The sequence below is a fragment of the Scyliorhinus torazame genome, chromosome 1 (genome assembly GCF_047496885.1).
Source record: "Scyliorhinus torazame isolate Kashiwa2021f chromosome 1, sScyTor2.1, whole genome shotgun sequence".
In the NCBI taxonomy this organism is placed as follows: domain Eukaryota; kingdom Metazoa; phylum Chordata; class Chondrichthyes; order Carcharhiniformes; family Scyliorhinidae; genus Scyliorhinus; species Scyliorhinus torazame.
Window position 1 is genome coordinate 164,501,244 of NC_092707.1, and position 17,868 is coordinate 164,519,111.

At 40.1% G+C, this 17,868-nt stretch overlaps 1 protein-coding gene across 2 annotated transcripts in view; it reads right to left on the bottom strand.

The window, feature by feature from the left end:
- maco1b (macoilin 1b) overlaps positions 1 to 17,868 on the bottom strand; it is a 176,731-nt gene that overhangs the window by 46,004 nt on the left and 112,859 nt on the right. For both annotated transcript variants that reach the window (XM_072501100.1, XM_072501099.1), the window contains 4 exons: positions 11,521 to 11,647; positions 5,890 to 6,013; positions 4,138 to 4,316; positions 1,041 to 1,548 (listed from right to left, as the gene is read on the bottom strand). In XM_072501100.1, coding sequence (XP_072357201.1) covers positions 1,041 to 1,548; positions 4,138 to 4,316; positions 5,890 to 6,013; positions 11,521 to 11,647 — 938 coding nt within the window. The remainder of the gene's footprint in view (positions 1 to 1,040; positions 1,549 to 4,137; positions 4,317 to 5,889; positions 6,014 to 11,520; positions 11,648 to 17,868) is intronic.

Here is a 17,868-nt window from a genome sequence, read left to right on the forward strand (position 1 = left end):
TTGGGTCACTGTCTGGGTGGAGTCTGCATGTTCTCCCAGTGTCTGTGTGGGTTTCCTCCAGGTGCTCCGGTTACCTCCCACAAGACCCGAAAGACGTGCTTTTAGGTAATTTGGACATTCTCAATTCTCCCTCGGTGTACCCGAACAGGCACCGGAATATGGCAACTCGGGGCTTTTCACAGTAACTTCATTGCAGTGTTAATGTAAGCCTACTTGTAACAATAAAGATTATTATTAAAATTAGATGACCAAAAATTAGTTCAGAGAGGCAGCTTTTAAGGAGTGTGTCCTAAAAGAAGAAAGGGAGGCAGAGAAGCAGAGGGATGCAGGGAAGGAACTCCAGAGCACAGGACTCAGGCAACTGAAGGCATGGCCACCAGTAGTGGAGCAATCAAAATCGGAGATGCTCAAGATGCCAGAGTAGTGTGCAGATATCTTGGAGGGTTGTAGGCCTGGAGAGGTTGCACAGATAGGTAGCATCAAGAATTTCAAATTACAACCATAATTAAATATGAAAATAGTTAATCGCTCAAAACTCTTTTGCTAAAGGGAAATAGACTTGCAAGAAATATAGCGGGTTTTGAGCCGTTTACAAAATAGCTTCTCACCAAGATGTTTCGACAAAGCTAAAAATTCTGTTGAAGTACTAGTATCTATTACAACCGAAATGTTTGTGATATTACAACCAAAATGTTTGTGATGAACAGAGGCATACAAATAAAGAATGTTCAAGATTTAGCTCAGTTACACAGCAAGATGCAAGGTTTTAAAATAGTGCACAACATATTTTTATAACATACATGTGTCAGACACTGGCGAAAAACGGCAAAAAAATAAGCACTTGCCAAATGTTTCATCCAACTCCCATGCTCACCTTGGTTATAAATTGATACATTTTCTGCTACTTAACAGCAATACTCAAGATAATTCTTTCAGTTTATATACAACTGTAGGTGGCACTATCTGTTCTCTGACTAGATAAGACTCATTGTCTCTCGGTCACGCAAGGTAAAGAAAAAAAACATACAAAGATAGATTACCGTAATAATGTGTCTGGCTTGCTGAGCTGGTTGTTAGGTATACAGTTTTCCATTATTTCCTTGTGTGTACTCATGCTCTTGCTAGTGCATTTTTGCTTCTTTTCATTCTTAGCAGATGATGAAGATGAAGGGATGCTACCATTGGACGTGCAGTGACTTCTGGGTGAAGAATTGATTCCCCCAGTAGCGTTCTTGTAATTCTTTGAAGCAGCTGTAAATGAGTCCTCTTTTAATAGGTTTTCGGTGCTCCCTACAAGCTCATTATTCAATCTTTTAGAGATATGATTTTCCATGTACTCAATTTCTTGTATTTTTGAGTCTACTGGCTGTAAAATATTATTGTTAATCCCAAGGTTTGGTTTTTTGGCTTCTTTGTCCTTCTCTTTCCCTTTTTCTTTGTATTCTAGTTCTGGTAAAGCTGTTGTCAATTTTCTACCTGCCGGAATTCCTCCATTGTGTTGCGGAAGCTGTGTAGAATCCATATCTGTGATCCCTTTGGCTGTAGCAGCTGGGGGAAAATGGAAAAATAGTTAATCTATTAATACAATACATGAAAAATAAAAACAGAAAATGCATCATCATAACCATAAACTGTTTTTTGTTCCCACAGACGCTGTCAAACCCAAATATTTTGTGCAATTAAATGAAGTTCAATTGGTACTTATGCAACATTTGAACAAAGTCATCATGAGCTTTACCCTGCATCTCGCAACAATATTGTTTTTTGCTATAAAAAAAGGTCAACACTTGGAATAAGTACTGAAAAACATGCTCATTACTCAGTCCCAACATCTTGCATTTTGCTGATTTGTACTCTTTACCAGCCGTAGTTTAATATCTCATCCAAAAGACAACAACCTCAAAACTGCTGAAGTGTCAGCCTAAGTGATGTCCAAGTTTGAAGTGGGGCTTAAACTTACAACCTTCTGGTTCAGAGACAAAAATGGCACAATTAAGTCAAGGCTAGGAACAAAGGGACAGGAACAGATAATTCAGCCCTCGGTCTGAGCAATTAGATTGTGGTAACATGCATCGAGACTCCATTCACCCATCTTTGCTCCACATTGTCCGATACCCTTAACTATCAAAAATCTTTCTACTTCAATCCTGAAAGTGCTAGTCTCCACAACCTTTAGGGGAAAAGGGTTCCTGATTTTTAATATCCTGATGAGCAAATTTAGTAGCTGATTTGATACTGAATGGACGATAGTTATGTTTTTTATGTCCCCTTCTTCGAGACCTGCCCTCCTCCCCCGAGAAAATAATTTAACTATGCCTATCCTATCCACTCTTTATACAATTTTAAACATCTCGATCAAATCATCCCTCCATATTCTATACTCAAGGGAATAACGAGCCAAGATTTTGCAACCCATAACTCAGAATTTAAAGCCTTAAGCACCAGCATAATTCTGATGAAGCTGCGCTGCAATCCTTACATGGAGAGGACACAGTTGGAAGTCAATTCTCCAACATCTGCTTGGAAATGGATTTAACAGTTTGCTTCCCAAGGAAAGGAAATCCAAGCCATCTTTCATTCCATTAATGTAAAATATGAAGCTCTGAATGGCAGAATGGTGCTCTCAACATAGCTGATAAAATTCTGGAACCATATATCAAGTGAAACAGATATGACTGACAAAAAGAAACAATTTAGTCACTAGTTTATACTCAATTTGGAACCACACAGTACACTAATTCTTATACTAAGATACCCAGTGGCGCGGTAACAGTTTTAAATACTCAAACCTACATGAATGGCTCTGACTGCAGCTTCCTCACAAATTAGAACACGAGAGGGTGCTCCAACTGCTCAACTACAGGTAGTATCAAAACTTAGCAATGCACGAACCCCAAGCAATGTTGAGACAGTTCCTGGTTTAGCGGTCTTCGCAAATAAATATCCGGAATGATCAAAATCCTTGGGATTGCTCTAGTCTCAATATGGAGGAGAAGCCAATAACTATTTCAAGGCTTCATAATAGAAGATTTCAACAATTTTTAAAATAGTTTTGACTTGGGTTGTCCTCTCCAAAGGCAAAGTATCATTTGGAGGAGCAGTGACTGTTTTAGCCTACAAATTGTGTCAGCAAACCACGTCTTTGCTACATTGAGAAGGATCAATAAATGCTCAGGCAATTTACTTAAAATATTATCAAATGCCATGGGACTGCAGAATATTAGGGTTATAACTATTTCCTTGCCCCAAGAATACTTTTTCCCAAGAAACAAAGATTTTGAATTAAATGCACTAGACAATGTCAAATCAAAGGCACGGGTAAAAGGCGATAGAGAGAAGTGCTTGGTACAAAACAGAACGTGGGTTACAAAGCTTTGGCCAAATTGGAGTTTGTATAGCTCAGGAAATTGGCACACTGCTGCTATAGCTAGTGGTGGAACAAGGCTTCTTTGAATTTGACCCTCACCAATTACTACTGTTAAGGGTCAGGGTTTAGAGAATCCCAAAGTGTATCATGGAGTTCACCCGACCCACAACTTTTAATAGATTGTGGTATGGGGAGCACACTGCTTACTCTACAGATATGGTACAGCAGAAAATGGACCAGTGGCTTTTAAAACAAAACAATGTTTATTCCATGAACTCAAGTTAACCTTTCTAAAATAAACAGAGAACATCTTAGCAATCAGTAAATCAAATACACCCCCCAAAGAATACAACACTAAATAACCTGTATGCTGTCCTTTTACCATCCAAAAGACTTAACAAACCTTCAAACAGGAGCACATTAGGGTTTACAGTCAAGACTGAAAACATTTATAATTCTTCTGAATTCACCAAATGATTAAGAGATAGTCCTTCATGGCAGAGATCAACAACAGTGCAGCTCACAGACACACCCAAGTTTTTCTCAAACGGAAACTCAAAAAACAGAACCAGAGCTCAGCTCCACCCACACTCTGACATCACTGCAGTAACATGAGCAGCTCCATTTCGTCAAGGTACATTTCTTAAACACCCATTTCTTAAAGGGTACTCTCACGTGACACTACACCCTATTACTGCCATTCTGATGTAAAACATGCACTAGTCCAAAGAACAACAGTGTTTATAGGAAGTACAAAAATTGATTCTTACCTTCTTCGGCTTCCCTCTCTTGCCTCTGTAGCATCTGTTGCTCTGGCGGTAAGGCTTGCTGTAGGAGCTGCATGTAGAATTCATTCTCCTTCTGTACTTCCTTCTGTTTTCTTAATCGCATTTTATAGCTTACATAACTTTTGAAGCCAAATCCCAGTGTCACCACAGGATAGCCAATGCTTTATTTATGAAGCGAAGAAAATAAAAAAGAGTCACACTTTAAATCATGGTCACCAAGCAACTAGAAATTCAATTATCAAAAGCCAAATTAGGGACAATAATTTGCATTGACAGAGCAAATTAAATATTCGTGACTCTTTTCAAATGAAAAGATTTGTAAAAAGTATTCACCAAAATAAAAGCTTTATGAGTAAATTACACCTCTAACTTAATTGGAAATGTTGCAAATCTCCAATTACTGAAACATAACTGGATAAAAGAAACTTTGGATCCTAGGAGGTAGTTTTTGCAATTATCCTATTTCTCCTTTAACTGCTCCACCCCTTCTTCAACAGTATAAAATCCATCACATTTCTCCCTCTCTTTAGCTCTGAAGAAGTCATACGGATTTCAAATCTTTAACTGTTTCTCTCTCCATAGATGCTGCAAGACCTGAGTTTTCCCAGCATTTTCTGTTTTCATTATAGTCTAAATTCAGCCCAACTCTATTCAAACCTTTGAAGAAAGACAAGAGGCAGCTCAATAAATGTAATTAAGGCAATAAATAAATTCTCCACGATAAAAGGGTTCTAAAAACAAGAAACGAGGAAGATCATTTGGTCCTGAAGCCCAATCCTACCACATCCACTAAACCGTATTATGAACTCTGCCACATTTATTACTCTCCTAGAGTTAAAGTTATTTTCAAGTCTTCCACAGTTACAAAAACAGAAAAAAAGAGACTCAAGTTATGAGTTATCCCCCCCCCCCCCGTATAGAGGGGAATGTTATCCCCCCCCCCGTATTTCTTAATTCAATTTCTAACCAGATATTTATCCATCTACATTTTGAAGCTGTTAATCAATGCTGCATGTTACTTTTGCTTTCAGACCATTCTATTTAAGCAACACACTACTCTTAACCATTTATGCAATTATATCAAAACAAGGGTTAAAATTATTTTTCTTGTGGGATAATTGACATTCACAATGACAACATTTATATTTCAAGCAGTGTGGAGATGTATAGGGTTCTTTGGGTTCCCATCAGTATTTTAATAGTTCTTGTTGCCAATTTCCAAATAAATTGGTCTTCAAGTCATTTGGGACAATACAAATACATTATAATATTTTAAACAGAAAGTACACCAAGAACCACACTGGTTTGAAAAGTCTACATGCGTAAATCACAATTCCCTGGAACTACAAATTAATCAAAATAGTTGGAAAAGTCATCAGTTTGTTAAAAGGAGTAATCCGAATGTTTAGATGCCACAAATGGCAAAACCGGAGTTTGAGCTGTGAAAGGTGTCAGAATCCAAGATGGAGTTACTTTGGAATCTCTCAGACAGCAAGTTATCCTGCATAATATTTAAAAACCTTTACTTGTAGCTGTCAGTTTTGGCATGTGGCAAGAGTGTTGGGTAGACAGTAATAAATGACAAGTTTACACAAATCAAAGATTTGTTATGCAGGGATACTGGGGTCACTTTAATGGTTGGTAAACAGATCCTGAAAAGACAATCATGCTCATAAATAACATGCATTTGTATAGAGCTGCACAAAGATGATGTCAAGAAAACAGATAACTTACCAGTGTGCAGCAAAAGGGCGACACAGGTCGACATGAAAATTTTTTAAATCTTTAAATCTGATTGCTGCTTCTATATAAACAAATAATATCCATAGTGATACCGTTGGTAAACACACTCCTCTTTCTGAAAAAGATAAAAGATTATTCCTATAATTGAAATTTTTAGTTGATGAGACAATGCTCCATTAACATACCAGTGAAAGTGGTGCTGCCTTTCTCATGAAAAGGTAAAAGAGTGTCATTTTCTTGCATCCCACTAGCTACATAATATGTTACACGTTTGCCAAATGCCTTTTGACAAAGATAAGGCTCCTCAAACTGCTGCATCCCAGAATGATTTTCATTAGCTGCATAAACAGCAGTGCATAAAAATTTAGATGGGAAAATTCAGAAACTGGGGCATCACAAAGGAATCACTTAAGCTTTACATATGGCCATTTGCTACAGTAAACTGTTTATTACAGCAAATTTCACTAATCTTTGATTCCCAGTCTGTCATCCACATTCCAGCAATGGAAATTAGTAAATGACATTGTGATGCAAAAGTGAGGCAAGTAAGCTAGAACAAAGCCATTTGTTTCGGTGAAATGATGACACTTTTCTCCCCCCCCCCACCACCTTTCTCCATTATAGGCCACTTACTAGCAGGTGCTAAAAATCAAATATGGGGAATGGATAATGCAGTGGATCAGCATATAGTCAATGCAGATCCAGGATTTAGCTTCTGAGATAGAGGTCTTCTCGTCGTACAAGTTTGAAGGGTTGTGACCGGAGATTTTGGAACCTAATGTGGTCCCTATTGAATTTAACAGCCAGTAGTTCACTAGAAATGAACACACACACTCAGAGGGTTTGCAATGGTTTCTGGTGTAGGGAAGTAGAAATCATAGAATTTACAATGAGAGGCCATTCGGCCCATCGAGCCTGCACCGGCTCTTGGAAAGAGAACCTTACTCAAGCCCACGCCTCCACCCTCGCCTCATAACCCAATAACCCCACTTAACCCCTCCACTCTAGCCTCGTAACCCAATATCCCACTTAACCTTTTTGGACACCAAGGGCAATTTAGCATGGCCAATCCACCTAACCCGCACATCTTTGGACTGTGGGAGGAAACCGGAGCACCGGAGGAAACCCACCCAAACACGGGGAGAACGTGCAGACTCTGCACAGACAGTGACCCAAGCCGGGAATCAAATCTGGGATCCTGGAGCTATAAAGCAACTCTGCTAGCCACTGTGCTGCTAGATATGAGCTAGGAACTAACCCTACTTTCTAATTTCTTGTATTTGCAATTGAAAATATTGAAAGTAGCATTGAATACAAAGTAATTGGATTCTTCAAATGAGCTGTGCCATTTATAAGCTAGGAATTTGTCTTTTATTTTTCTCCCCCTTCCAATAAACTTGAACCCAATGTGTAAATTAAATGACAAGCTTTCTTCACGGAGCTTACCCAAAGAGACTACTAGATAATTCACCATCATTTTGGCATTTTTGAAGCAGCAGGTGAACTGGAGAATATTAGAACCGTTTTCCTCCATACGGCAAGAATTACCCAAATTTAGATCAGATTACAAACTATGCATTCAACTAGCAGAGCTTTCCTCTCCAATAACTTTCATGCTTGTCATTAACATTTGTGTCATGAATATTTTTGGCATTCTACATTCTAGCTCGAGTTAGACGGATCATTTAAAAAGTTGAAAAAAACCTACACATCAACCAGAAAATCTGTGTTGGAAAGAAGAAATTCAGGCTAATAGATTTTTATTTCTTGCATTTTACCATTGCATTTACCTGAAGAATATCTACACATTTTATCAATTAAGTCAAGTAGTTGCCTGTGGTGAAGCCAAATAGACAGAACAGAAAAATTTATCACTTCATAAGGTAATATAATTCACCCTCAAAACAAACTGTCTTTCATCTTTCAACCTAGAATTTATAATATACTGAGCTGAAGATTTAAAATCTTAAATCATCCATTTAAATGTTTTAGCAATAGGACTGATTCAGTTTCTATTATTTAGTGAATTAATAGGATAAACATAATTTTGATGCCTCACAGGTTAGACTTATAATGTACTCAGTTCTAAAATAGGATTTGCAAAGCCATGAAATTAGGAGACGACACACAAGAATAAATTGGGCATCAAACGTTAAGACGTTAACAAGGACAATGAACTAACATCAGCTACTTCCACTTCGCTGTAGCATTTGGCCCACCATGCTCAGTAAATCCAATGTCCTTCACAAATTAGTTTGGCAGTATGACTTAAGAGTGTCATTGTATCATTTGCTGTTTTATACCATGAACTGGATTCCACAGCCTAAAGCAGAAAACAACTACGCATATCACATCACTGACCTGTATGAATGAGCTGGCCACTGAGTCCACAATGGCTGGGAAAGATGCCGGCTCTTTTTCTAGTATATCTGCCATCAGAGGCACTATTTATTTTAAAACATTTTCACCAAATTTAAGGCCGCTATTAGCAGCAGTCCATAAAATAAAAACACTAGCAACTACTCTCGGAAAAAAACATCCAAGTGGAAGCTAAATTCTTCCCCAAAGAAGGAAGAGCTGCAGGACAAGTCAACCAGGGCTCCCCCTTATCAACTAGATCCACAGTAGCTTTGGCAATTGATGACCAATGCAGCATCATTTTTTGACACACGTATTAGGAGGGGGCTCCTAGAACATGCCATCATTCAAAAAGATTATGGCTAATTATCTACCTCAGCTACACGTTCATGAACTAACTATCCCATAAAAATCTGCTAATCTCGGACTTGAACATACTCGGCATCCATAGTTGTCTGGGGTAGAAAATTTCAAAGATTGTCAATCTTCTGACTGAATGACTCATTCATATCAATTCTAAATGGCTGGCCACTTATTCTAATGTTGTAACTCCTAGCTCTAGACTCCTCAGCCAGGGGAAACATCTTCCACCCCATTAATCCCCTCAAGTATTTTATATGATTCAATGAAATCATGTCTCATTCTTCTGACCTCTAGGAAATACAGGCCTACTCTACTTCATCTATTCTCATTGATTCCAGGGATCAGGCTAGTGAACCTTTGGTGCACTCTCTTGAAGGCAAGTATATCCTTCCTTACGTAAGGAGATAGAAACTATATACAATACACCAAGTGTGGTCTCACCAATGCCTACAAAGCCTGTACAATTGAAGTCTTACAACACCAGGTTAACGTCCAACAGGTTTGTTTCGAATCACTAGCTTTCGGAGCTCAGCTCCATCCTCAGACTCACCTGAGGAAGGAGCTGCACTCTGAAAGCTAGTGATTCAAAACATACCTGTTGGACTTTAACCTGGTGTTGTAAGACTTCTTACTGTGCCCACCCCAGTCCAACGCTGGCACCTCCACATCATGTACAATTGAAGTAAGAGTTCTTCACACAAACTCAAATCACTTTAACATGTGCTTTCCTAATTGCTTGCCAACTTTGTGATGTGTACAAGGACAACCAAAACCGTATGAATAGCAAAATTTCTGTCTTACATCACTGAAAAAAAATTGCTATTCTATTTTTCCCCAAAGTAGATAACTTTGCAGTTTTGTCATATTTATATTCATTTAACCTGCTCTTAATCGTTTGTAACATTTCTGTGCCTTCCTCGTAGCTTACTTTGTCTCCTAATGCTGTCCTGTCAGTAAACGTAAACACATTATGCTCAGTCCTCTCATCAAAGTCACTGATGTAGATTGTGCATGCCTGAGGCCAACCATTGAATGGTGTAGTAACGCTGCTAGTTACAGCCTGGTAACCAAAAATGACCTGCTTAATTTTATTGTTCTCTGTTCATACCAATTCCATAAGCTCTAATATTGTGTAATAACCTCCTATGAGGCATCTTGTCAAATGCTTTTTGAAAATTCAAATGTATTATATTCACTACTTCCCCTTTATCTACCCAGCTGGTTAAAACTACAAAAAACGTTTGACCTATTTGACATAAACAATTTCCCTTTCATAAAACCACGCTGCCACTGCTCAATGATATAATTTTCTAAGTATGCCGATATCATATCTCTAATATTAGATTCTAGTAGTCCCACTGCTGCTCACGTCAAGCTACCTGACCCATAGTCACCAGTTTTCTCTCTTCCACCTTTCCTGAACAATAGATTATTTTTGCTACATTCTAATCCAAAATCAGAGAATTTGAAAGCCACCTTTTTTAAAACCTTAGGCTAAGCCTTGGTATTTGTTGGCTTTTAATCTCATTTATTTTTCCACTAGGTTTTTTCTTAATAAACTAATATCCTCAAATCCATCATTTTGTTTCCAGTGCCTTCTATGAAGAAGGCAATACAAAGAAATTCATTTAGCATTTTTGCCATTCCTTATTCCCATTGCAATTTCTCTCGTCTCTGCCTCAAAAGAATTCCCATTTACTCTCACAAATCTCTTCCCTATCTATATACCAACAAAGGCTTTTAGAATCTTTTTATGTCTCTAGCTTGGTTATTTATTTTCACCCTATTTTGTCTGTTAGTTTCTGTCACCCTTTACTAAATTTAAAACCCTCCCAATCTTCAGGTTTAATACTCTTATTGGCAAAATTCTAATACATTCCCTTTAATTTGATACTTCCCCAAGTAGCCACACACAGTTAGACCATTTTTCAGTTTTGCCTTTTTGTCCTTAAGGGAGTGCATGATCATTGCAAATTATGAATTAATTCCTTAGATGCTTGCCATTGTTTGTCTACCATCAAATCTGTTCATCTGGTTTTCCATGTAAGCCAGTTACATAGCTGGATTTGTCTAGATACAAGACCCTAGTTTCAAACCCAACTAAATCACTTTAAAACTTAATATAAAATTATCAGACAATCATTCTTCTCCAGAGGCTCTTTTACTTCCAGGTTATCAATTATCTCTGTCTCATTGCACAAAACTAGATCATAAATAAGCTGTTCCATAGTTGGTTGCTTGACATACTGATCCCCAAACCAGGCAGAATGCATTACAATTTGGGCAAGAACAGATCGCAGAAAAAATGCACATTTAAGACAAGAACAATATTAGTTTTATCCCATTTTTCATGAAGCACCACACTATACAGTGTGATATTAAAGTGCATGCAATATTTTGGCTTTTAAGCACATCTTTAATAGCTGAAGAGAAAGCATTAGAATGTTTATTCAGTGCTACAAAAACAACATATCAAAACGGGGAAAGAAAAGCTAATTCGTTAAGTTACTAGTCTATCGTTAAAGCCATGAGGTTGCAAAGTGAAACTTATTCTGTGCAATTTCGCAGGACAGACACCATATGTGATAATCTATGTATTTGTCAATTGTCATGTTAAAAAAAAAATCAATCTGTCTGTCACAAGTTAGTTATGGAGATAATGTATTGCAAGCATTGTATGGAGTTCCTTTAGGAAGGAACATGTCTTTCTTCCCTACCAGGTATTGCAGCAACATGGCATGGATCAGGAGTTGTGGCAGCAAGGCTAACTAGAAACTAGACTTTCAAATGCCGTCCAACCACGATTCAAATCATGCCTTTCTTCATAAGATTCACAATTCTAAAGTTTATTTTTTTTCTACAAAAGACACAATTTGAATTGGAAAACAAAATTGAACATACCTGTGTGCCAGACGTATTGAACCCATACATATGTACTGGCAGCAAAGAAAAGCCACTGCACTGGTATGAAGAGTAGGCATATTATATCTGATGTGAATGCTACACAAACAAAAAATACTGAAAAAGCCTGTAAGAAAAACAGAGCAAAGGAATGCATTACAAGCTCAATCCTTACAGTCGTTCAAACTAATATGGTTGAGCTTCCTGTAGATGTATTCTAATTTCCTAGGGACAAGAAAAAATAGTTAGGCAGGATTTCATGTCAAAGGAGATCATTACTGAGATGAGTGGTAAAGGACCTGCAAAATAAAGTACTGCAGGTTTAAGAGGCAGTATTCATTTCCATTTTTCTATTTGTATACAGTCGCAACTGTTCTATCATTTCCAAAACAAATACTCTATGAAACATGGCAAAATGACATTTCACAAAATCTGGCATGCTGTCGACATCACGTAAGAGCTTCATAAAGCACTTTCACAAGATCACTGCTGTTTTCAGTTGAACAGGGAATCCCACAGCTTTAAATAAACAAAAAAAAACTCTTCTTGGTGATAGGTGGGGGAAAAGAGATGCACAGATGGTTTAGAAGGAAATGAGAGCTTAGTTGATGCCAAACCCAACAGCCGTGTAATAATCAGCAATATGTCTTTGGTGACTAGTATAATATGTTGACTTAATTCTTTAACGGAGACACTCAAACTAAACCACTAGAATGACAGAATACAAAAAAGAACAAAAAACACCTTAGCAGCAGTAATCAGGTTTTCCAATTAAAACTCTATGGACAGGATTTGATTTGCAATTAGTTCTTTTCGTGTACAGCCACCCTCCAGCTCCAACACGGTATTGTAATTTGCATGACATGGCCATTGTTAATTTAATTGTGACAAAAATAAAAAATAAATTCAACAAGTTTCATTTTTAAGATATTTTTGAACAAATTAACCCACCACAGGGGCCATTATTAGGAAATGCACGTTTTGCAGCAAGTTATAATGGCTGGCTTCAAAATTAAAACGTTTTTTTAAATTAACCTTTAATCCTTCTTATGGCAGAATGCGTTGGGAGGGAAGGAAAGCAGCATTACTATCTTCACGTTTAAGAGATTAGATAAATCAAAGCCTTCCAGCAGACGAGTAGTCCTACTAAAATTATGTTTGCCGAATTGAAGGTGTTGTTTCCCCTGCTGTATCATGGGTTCTGGCTCCAGAAGCATAATCTAAATTGGAAGATGGAACAGACCCAGAGATCAAGGAACGAAAGTGAGAAAGCCACAAGCTTCATGCGATCAAGGAGTTTCCCAAAATTTGCCACAGCCAGAAAGGTCAAAACTGACAACTCTGCAGTGAAAAGATTTCATAGTGTCTAGTCAAGCAATTATTTGATTAAGTCAAAGACTATGACGTGTCCATAAAGGGGTCTTCAAGAAAACTTAGCAACCACTCAAATTTTGTTTACAGCAATACTGTACCTGGAATCACTCCAATACAGCTAATTTTGGAGAAGAGATTCCTAGCACAGCTGACAGCCATCTCTCTGCTCCTCAGAATAGGTCAGTTCCAAAAAGCCGATAGCTATCACAGGCCTGACTCTGCAATTTCAAGAAGTCCTTGAAACAGACACATTAATTCATTGTTGACACCTGTTACTATTGCTATTAACAAGCAATTGTAGAATACATATTTGAGCTCTGCACAAAACTAACTATGGAGTCAAACAGAATGTCAAGGACATGATGAGTGAACTTCCATACAGATTTATATTTTGCATAGAGGAAGCATAATTCTGAAATTCAACTGACACCAGAAAGTTAACAGAATGCAAGCTATTCTACATGTACAACACAATGCTCACAATAGCCAACCCCTCACCCCCAGTACTGAACCACATATTTTCTGCCCTAAAAATTGATTGAGAAGAGTGTATTTTATACATGGTAACTAATCATAGTGGCATTTTTTCCCCACAGCCTTTAAGTGAGCCACACAGGGAATCCATTTGACCTTATTTGGGATCAACTATCTTCCCCTAGTGAAGGTTTGGGTCCTTTTGATGGGCCACAGAGCAGCGCAGGCCAGAATTGTTTCCCTGCCTGTAACAAGGGTTAATGGATGGAAACTCCCATAAGGAAACAGGGAAGATAGAAAGAAAATTGTTCCTTGCAACAGTGCACCCTTAGCATTTCTTTCAAGATTGGTTTGGTGAATGCTCTCCTGAGGCACACTATCTGGGGATTGCAAGGCTTTAATCCACCAAAGATCTCAACTGACATCATAAGTAGTAACATGTCATCCAAAATATTTTATGGGATGATTACTTTAATAGTCATGGTTCTGGCAAGAGAGAGTACATGATAGGACATGTAATAGGCAGGCAGTACAGGAATCCACCTGAATTTGGCACTCTCAAACAGGCCTCCAAGCTTGTCGCAGCTGACTACTTTACTTGCAACTGACTGGTCAAGTCTCCCCAGGAACAACAACACTTTGACTGTGGCATTGCAAACGTTTAGGAGTCTACTTTGCATGGTGATAAAGCAATTTAAATGTTTTTGTTTATGACAGTTTGGGAACACATTTTATTTAGAAAATTAAGTAGATAGCAAGATTAGCAAAAATAATGGATATACAATGGAATTAGCATATGGCTGAATTCTCAGCAAATCTCATGTAAGCCATACCTCTGTATTTGTACATGAAAACATGCAACTTGTTCAGATTTTATAGTGCCAATAAAACACCAATTTTACATCTAAGCGCATTATTTCATTAAACTGTTCCACAGAATAAGAGATGTGTCTCATAAATTTCAGCAACAGTCAAAAATCTAAATCTAATTTTGTCTGTTTTTTCCAGGATAGTGATCAACTGCCAGGGACCCGGGTTTGATTCCCAGCTTGGGTCACTGTCTGTGTGGAGTCTGCACGTTCTCCCAGTGTCTGCGTGGGTTTCCTCCAAGCGCTCCGGTTTTCTCCCACGAAAGACTTGCTTGTTAGGTGAATTGGACATTATGAATTCTCTCTGAAGTGTACCCGAACAGGTGCCGTAGCATACCGGTACAAGGAGATTTTCACCGTAACTTCATTGCGTGTTAATGTAAGCCTAATTGTGACACTAATAAAGATTATATATTACATTATATAAGTTAGTGTCAAATTTTGCAATTACTTGCTTGTGAATGAGCAAGAGGAGCAAACAGGAAAAGTGGAGTTAGATTAGCACAAATGGCATAAAGTCTACACAAGTAGTGTGGTCACAAGTACAAACTTGTAGCAACAGACATCTTTCACTACAAAAAAAAATTCAAGGAGCTTTAGAACTAGTTATTTCTTACAGCACACGACTATCACAGTCCAGTTTCTGGATCAATTAATAAAATGGACAGGGAAGTAAATTTTAGGCCATCTAATAGTTATGGTTATGATGTCTTTAGCTTTTCTATTCATGCTTTAGAGGTTGATTTTCATTTTGGCTATTATTGATAAACTTTTTTTTTTATTTGTTCATGATGTAGGCAATGCTACATTTTTATCCATTTCTACTTACTCGATGATAGCGGCAGATAGCCGGAGCTTCCATACTGATGCTATTGCTACAACAATGTTTAGGTAGGGAACATCATGATTTTAGCCACTTGCAATGAAGGGCCAAGCAGCATGTGGTGAAGTCTGAAGAGTGCATGACTTGGCAAAGAATTTGGAAGTGGTCATGTACCCATGATCTTGTTGTTCATTCTCCTTGGTGTGGAGATGCCGGCGTTGGACTGGGGTGGGCACAGTAAGACATCTTACAACATCAGGTTAAAGTCCAACAGGTTTGTTTCGAATCACTAGCTTTCGGAGTGCAGCTCCTTCCTCAGGTGAATGAAGAGGTGGGTTCCTCAACCACATATATATACAAATTCAACGATGCATGATGATGCTTTGAACGAGAGTCTTTGCAGGTAATTGTCTTAACAGGTCCAGACATGGCGCCTGGAGAGAGGGATAATCACAGGTTAAACAAGTGTGAATTGATGACTTCCAGTGGCGGTTATGAAGGAGTAAGTCGCACATTTGGTGGCTCCCGCTCTGGTCGGACTTTTGGACCTTGCCCCCGTTTTCCTACCAGACTTGAATTGTAAAACAGATGTTAGTGGCAATTGTTTACTGAGTTCCCACTTCGGTGCATGGAGAGAAGGACTAAGAGTGTTCGTAAGAGCAGAAACAAAAAGATAGAGAAGGCTTGGGCTGTAGCTACAATGGAAGACAGCATGGCGGAGGTTCGGACCTCTGGCTTGTCGACCCAGCAGTCTATGGAGCAGCTGATGCAAGTCATTCAGGAAGGCTTTGCTATGCAGAAACTGAACTGCTTGGACCCGATAAAAGAGTCGATTGAGCGGTTCGAGCATAGATTGGACGCCCAGGATCGAGCGATCCAGAAGGTAGAGAAGGCGCTGACTGAGCAGGAGGAACATCAGACTGCAGTGGAGCTGGAGGTGGGGATGCTGAGGGGCCAGCAGAAGCAGCTCCTGGAGAAGGTGGAGGACCTAGAAAATAGGTCCCGCCAGCAGAACCTAAGAATCGTCCGGCTCCCGGAGGGGTCCGAAGGAACGGACGCTGGGGCATACATCGCAGACATGTTTGTGAAGCTGCTGGGGGATGGGGCATTCTCCCGGCCCTTGGAGGTGGATAGGGCTCACAGAGCACTCGCGAGGAAGCCGCAAATGGGAGACCCCCCCCCCCCCCCCCCCCCCTCCGAGGGCAATGGTAGTGAGATTCCACAGGTTCTCGGATAAGGAGCGTATTCTACAGTGGGCCAAGCAGACACGGAGCTGTAAATGGGGCAATAGCATCATGCGGGTTTACCAGGACCTGAGTGTAGAGGTGGCCAGGAGGAGAGCAGGTTTCAACCAGATCAGGTCAATCCTTTTTAAGAAAAAGGTGAAGGTTGGACTGTTATATCCAGCCCGTCTCTGGGACACGCATAAGGATCAGCACTTCTACTTCGAGTCGCCTAAGGACGCGTTGGACTTTGCGAAAAAGAAAGGGCTGGTGATGGATTGAGAACTTTTGAACTTGGCTGCAACATTCATGTTTTTGTTTTTTCTTTTTGTTTCTCTGTTTTTGTAAAACTTTTCCGGTTTTGTGTTTGATGGAAGATGTTTGTGATGCCGTTTGCATTGATTTGGAACCAGCGGGTCAACAGAGTGATCACGGGCTTCGTCTGGGCGGGCAAGACCCCGCGAGTAAGGAGAGGGCGGGCTGGCACTGCCAAATTTTAGTAACTATTACTGGGCGGCGAATATAGCCATGATCAGGAAGTGGGTGGTGGGGGAGGGGTCGGCATGGGTGCGTATGGAGGCGGCTTCATGTAAGGGCACCAGTTTGGGGCATTGGTAACTGCGCCTCTGCCGTTCCCGCCGGCACGGTACTCCACCAGTCCAGTGGTGGTGGCGGCCCTGAGAGTTTGGGGCCAGTGGAGGCGGCATGTGCGAGCATCGGTATGGGCCCCAATATGTGATAATCACCGGTTTGCCCCGGGGAGTATGGACGGGGAGTTCCGGTTATGGCGGAGAGCAGGGATTGAGAGGATGGGGGATATGTTCATAGAGGGGAGCTTTCTGAGTATGAGGGCGTTGGAGGAAAAGCTTGGGTTGGCGAGGGGAAACAAATTCAGGTGTCTGCAGGGACGAGACTTCCTTCGTAAACAAGTGTCAACTTTCCCGCTCCTACCGCTAAGGGAGATTCAGGACAGGGTAGTTTCCAGAGGGTGGGTAGGAGAAGGAAGCATCTCGGACATTTATAAGGAGCTTTTGGGGTCGGAGGAGACGCAGACCGAGGAGCTGAAGCGCAAGTGGGAGGAGGAGCTGGGAGGTGAGATAGAGGTTGGTCTATGGGCAGACGTGTTGAGTAGAGTCAACGCGTCTGCAACATGTGCCAGGCTCAGCCTGATACAATTTAAGGTTGTTCACCAGGCTCACATGACAGCGGCCCGGATGAGCAGATTCTTTGGGGCGGAGGACAGGTGCGCAAAATGTGCGGGAGGACCGGCGAACCATGTCCACATGTTCTGGGCATATCCAATGCTTAGTGGATTTTGGCAGGGGTTTGCGGACGTCATGTCCACGGTGTTAAAAACAAGGGTGGCGCTGAGTCCAGAGGTGGCGATTTTCGGGTTGTCAGAGACCCTGGAATCCAGGAGGAGAAAGAGGCAGACGTTCTAGCCTTTGCTTCCCTGGTAGCCCGAAGACGGATACCATTAGCATGGAGGGACTCAAAGCCCCCGAACTCGGAGACCTGGATATCAGACATGGCTAGTTTTCGCTGTTTGGAGAAAATCAAGTTCGCCTTGAGGGTCACTGGTAGG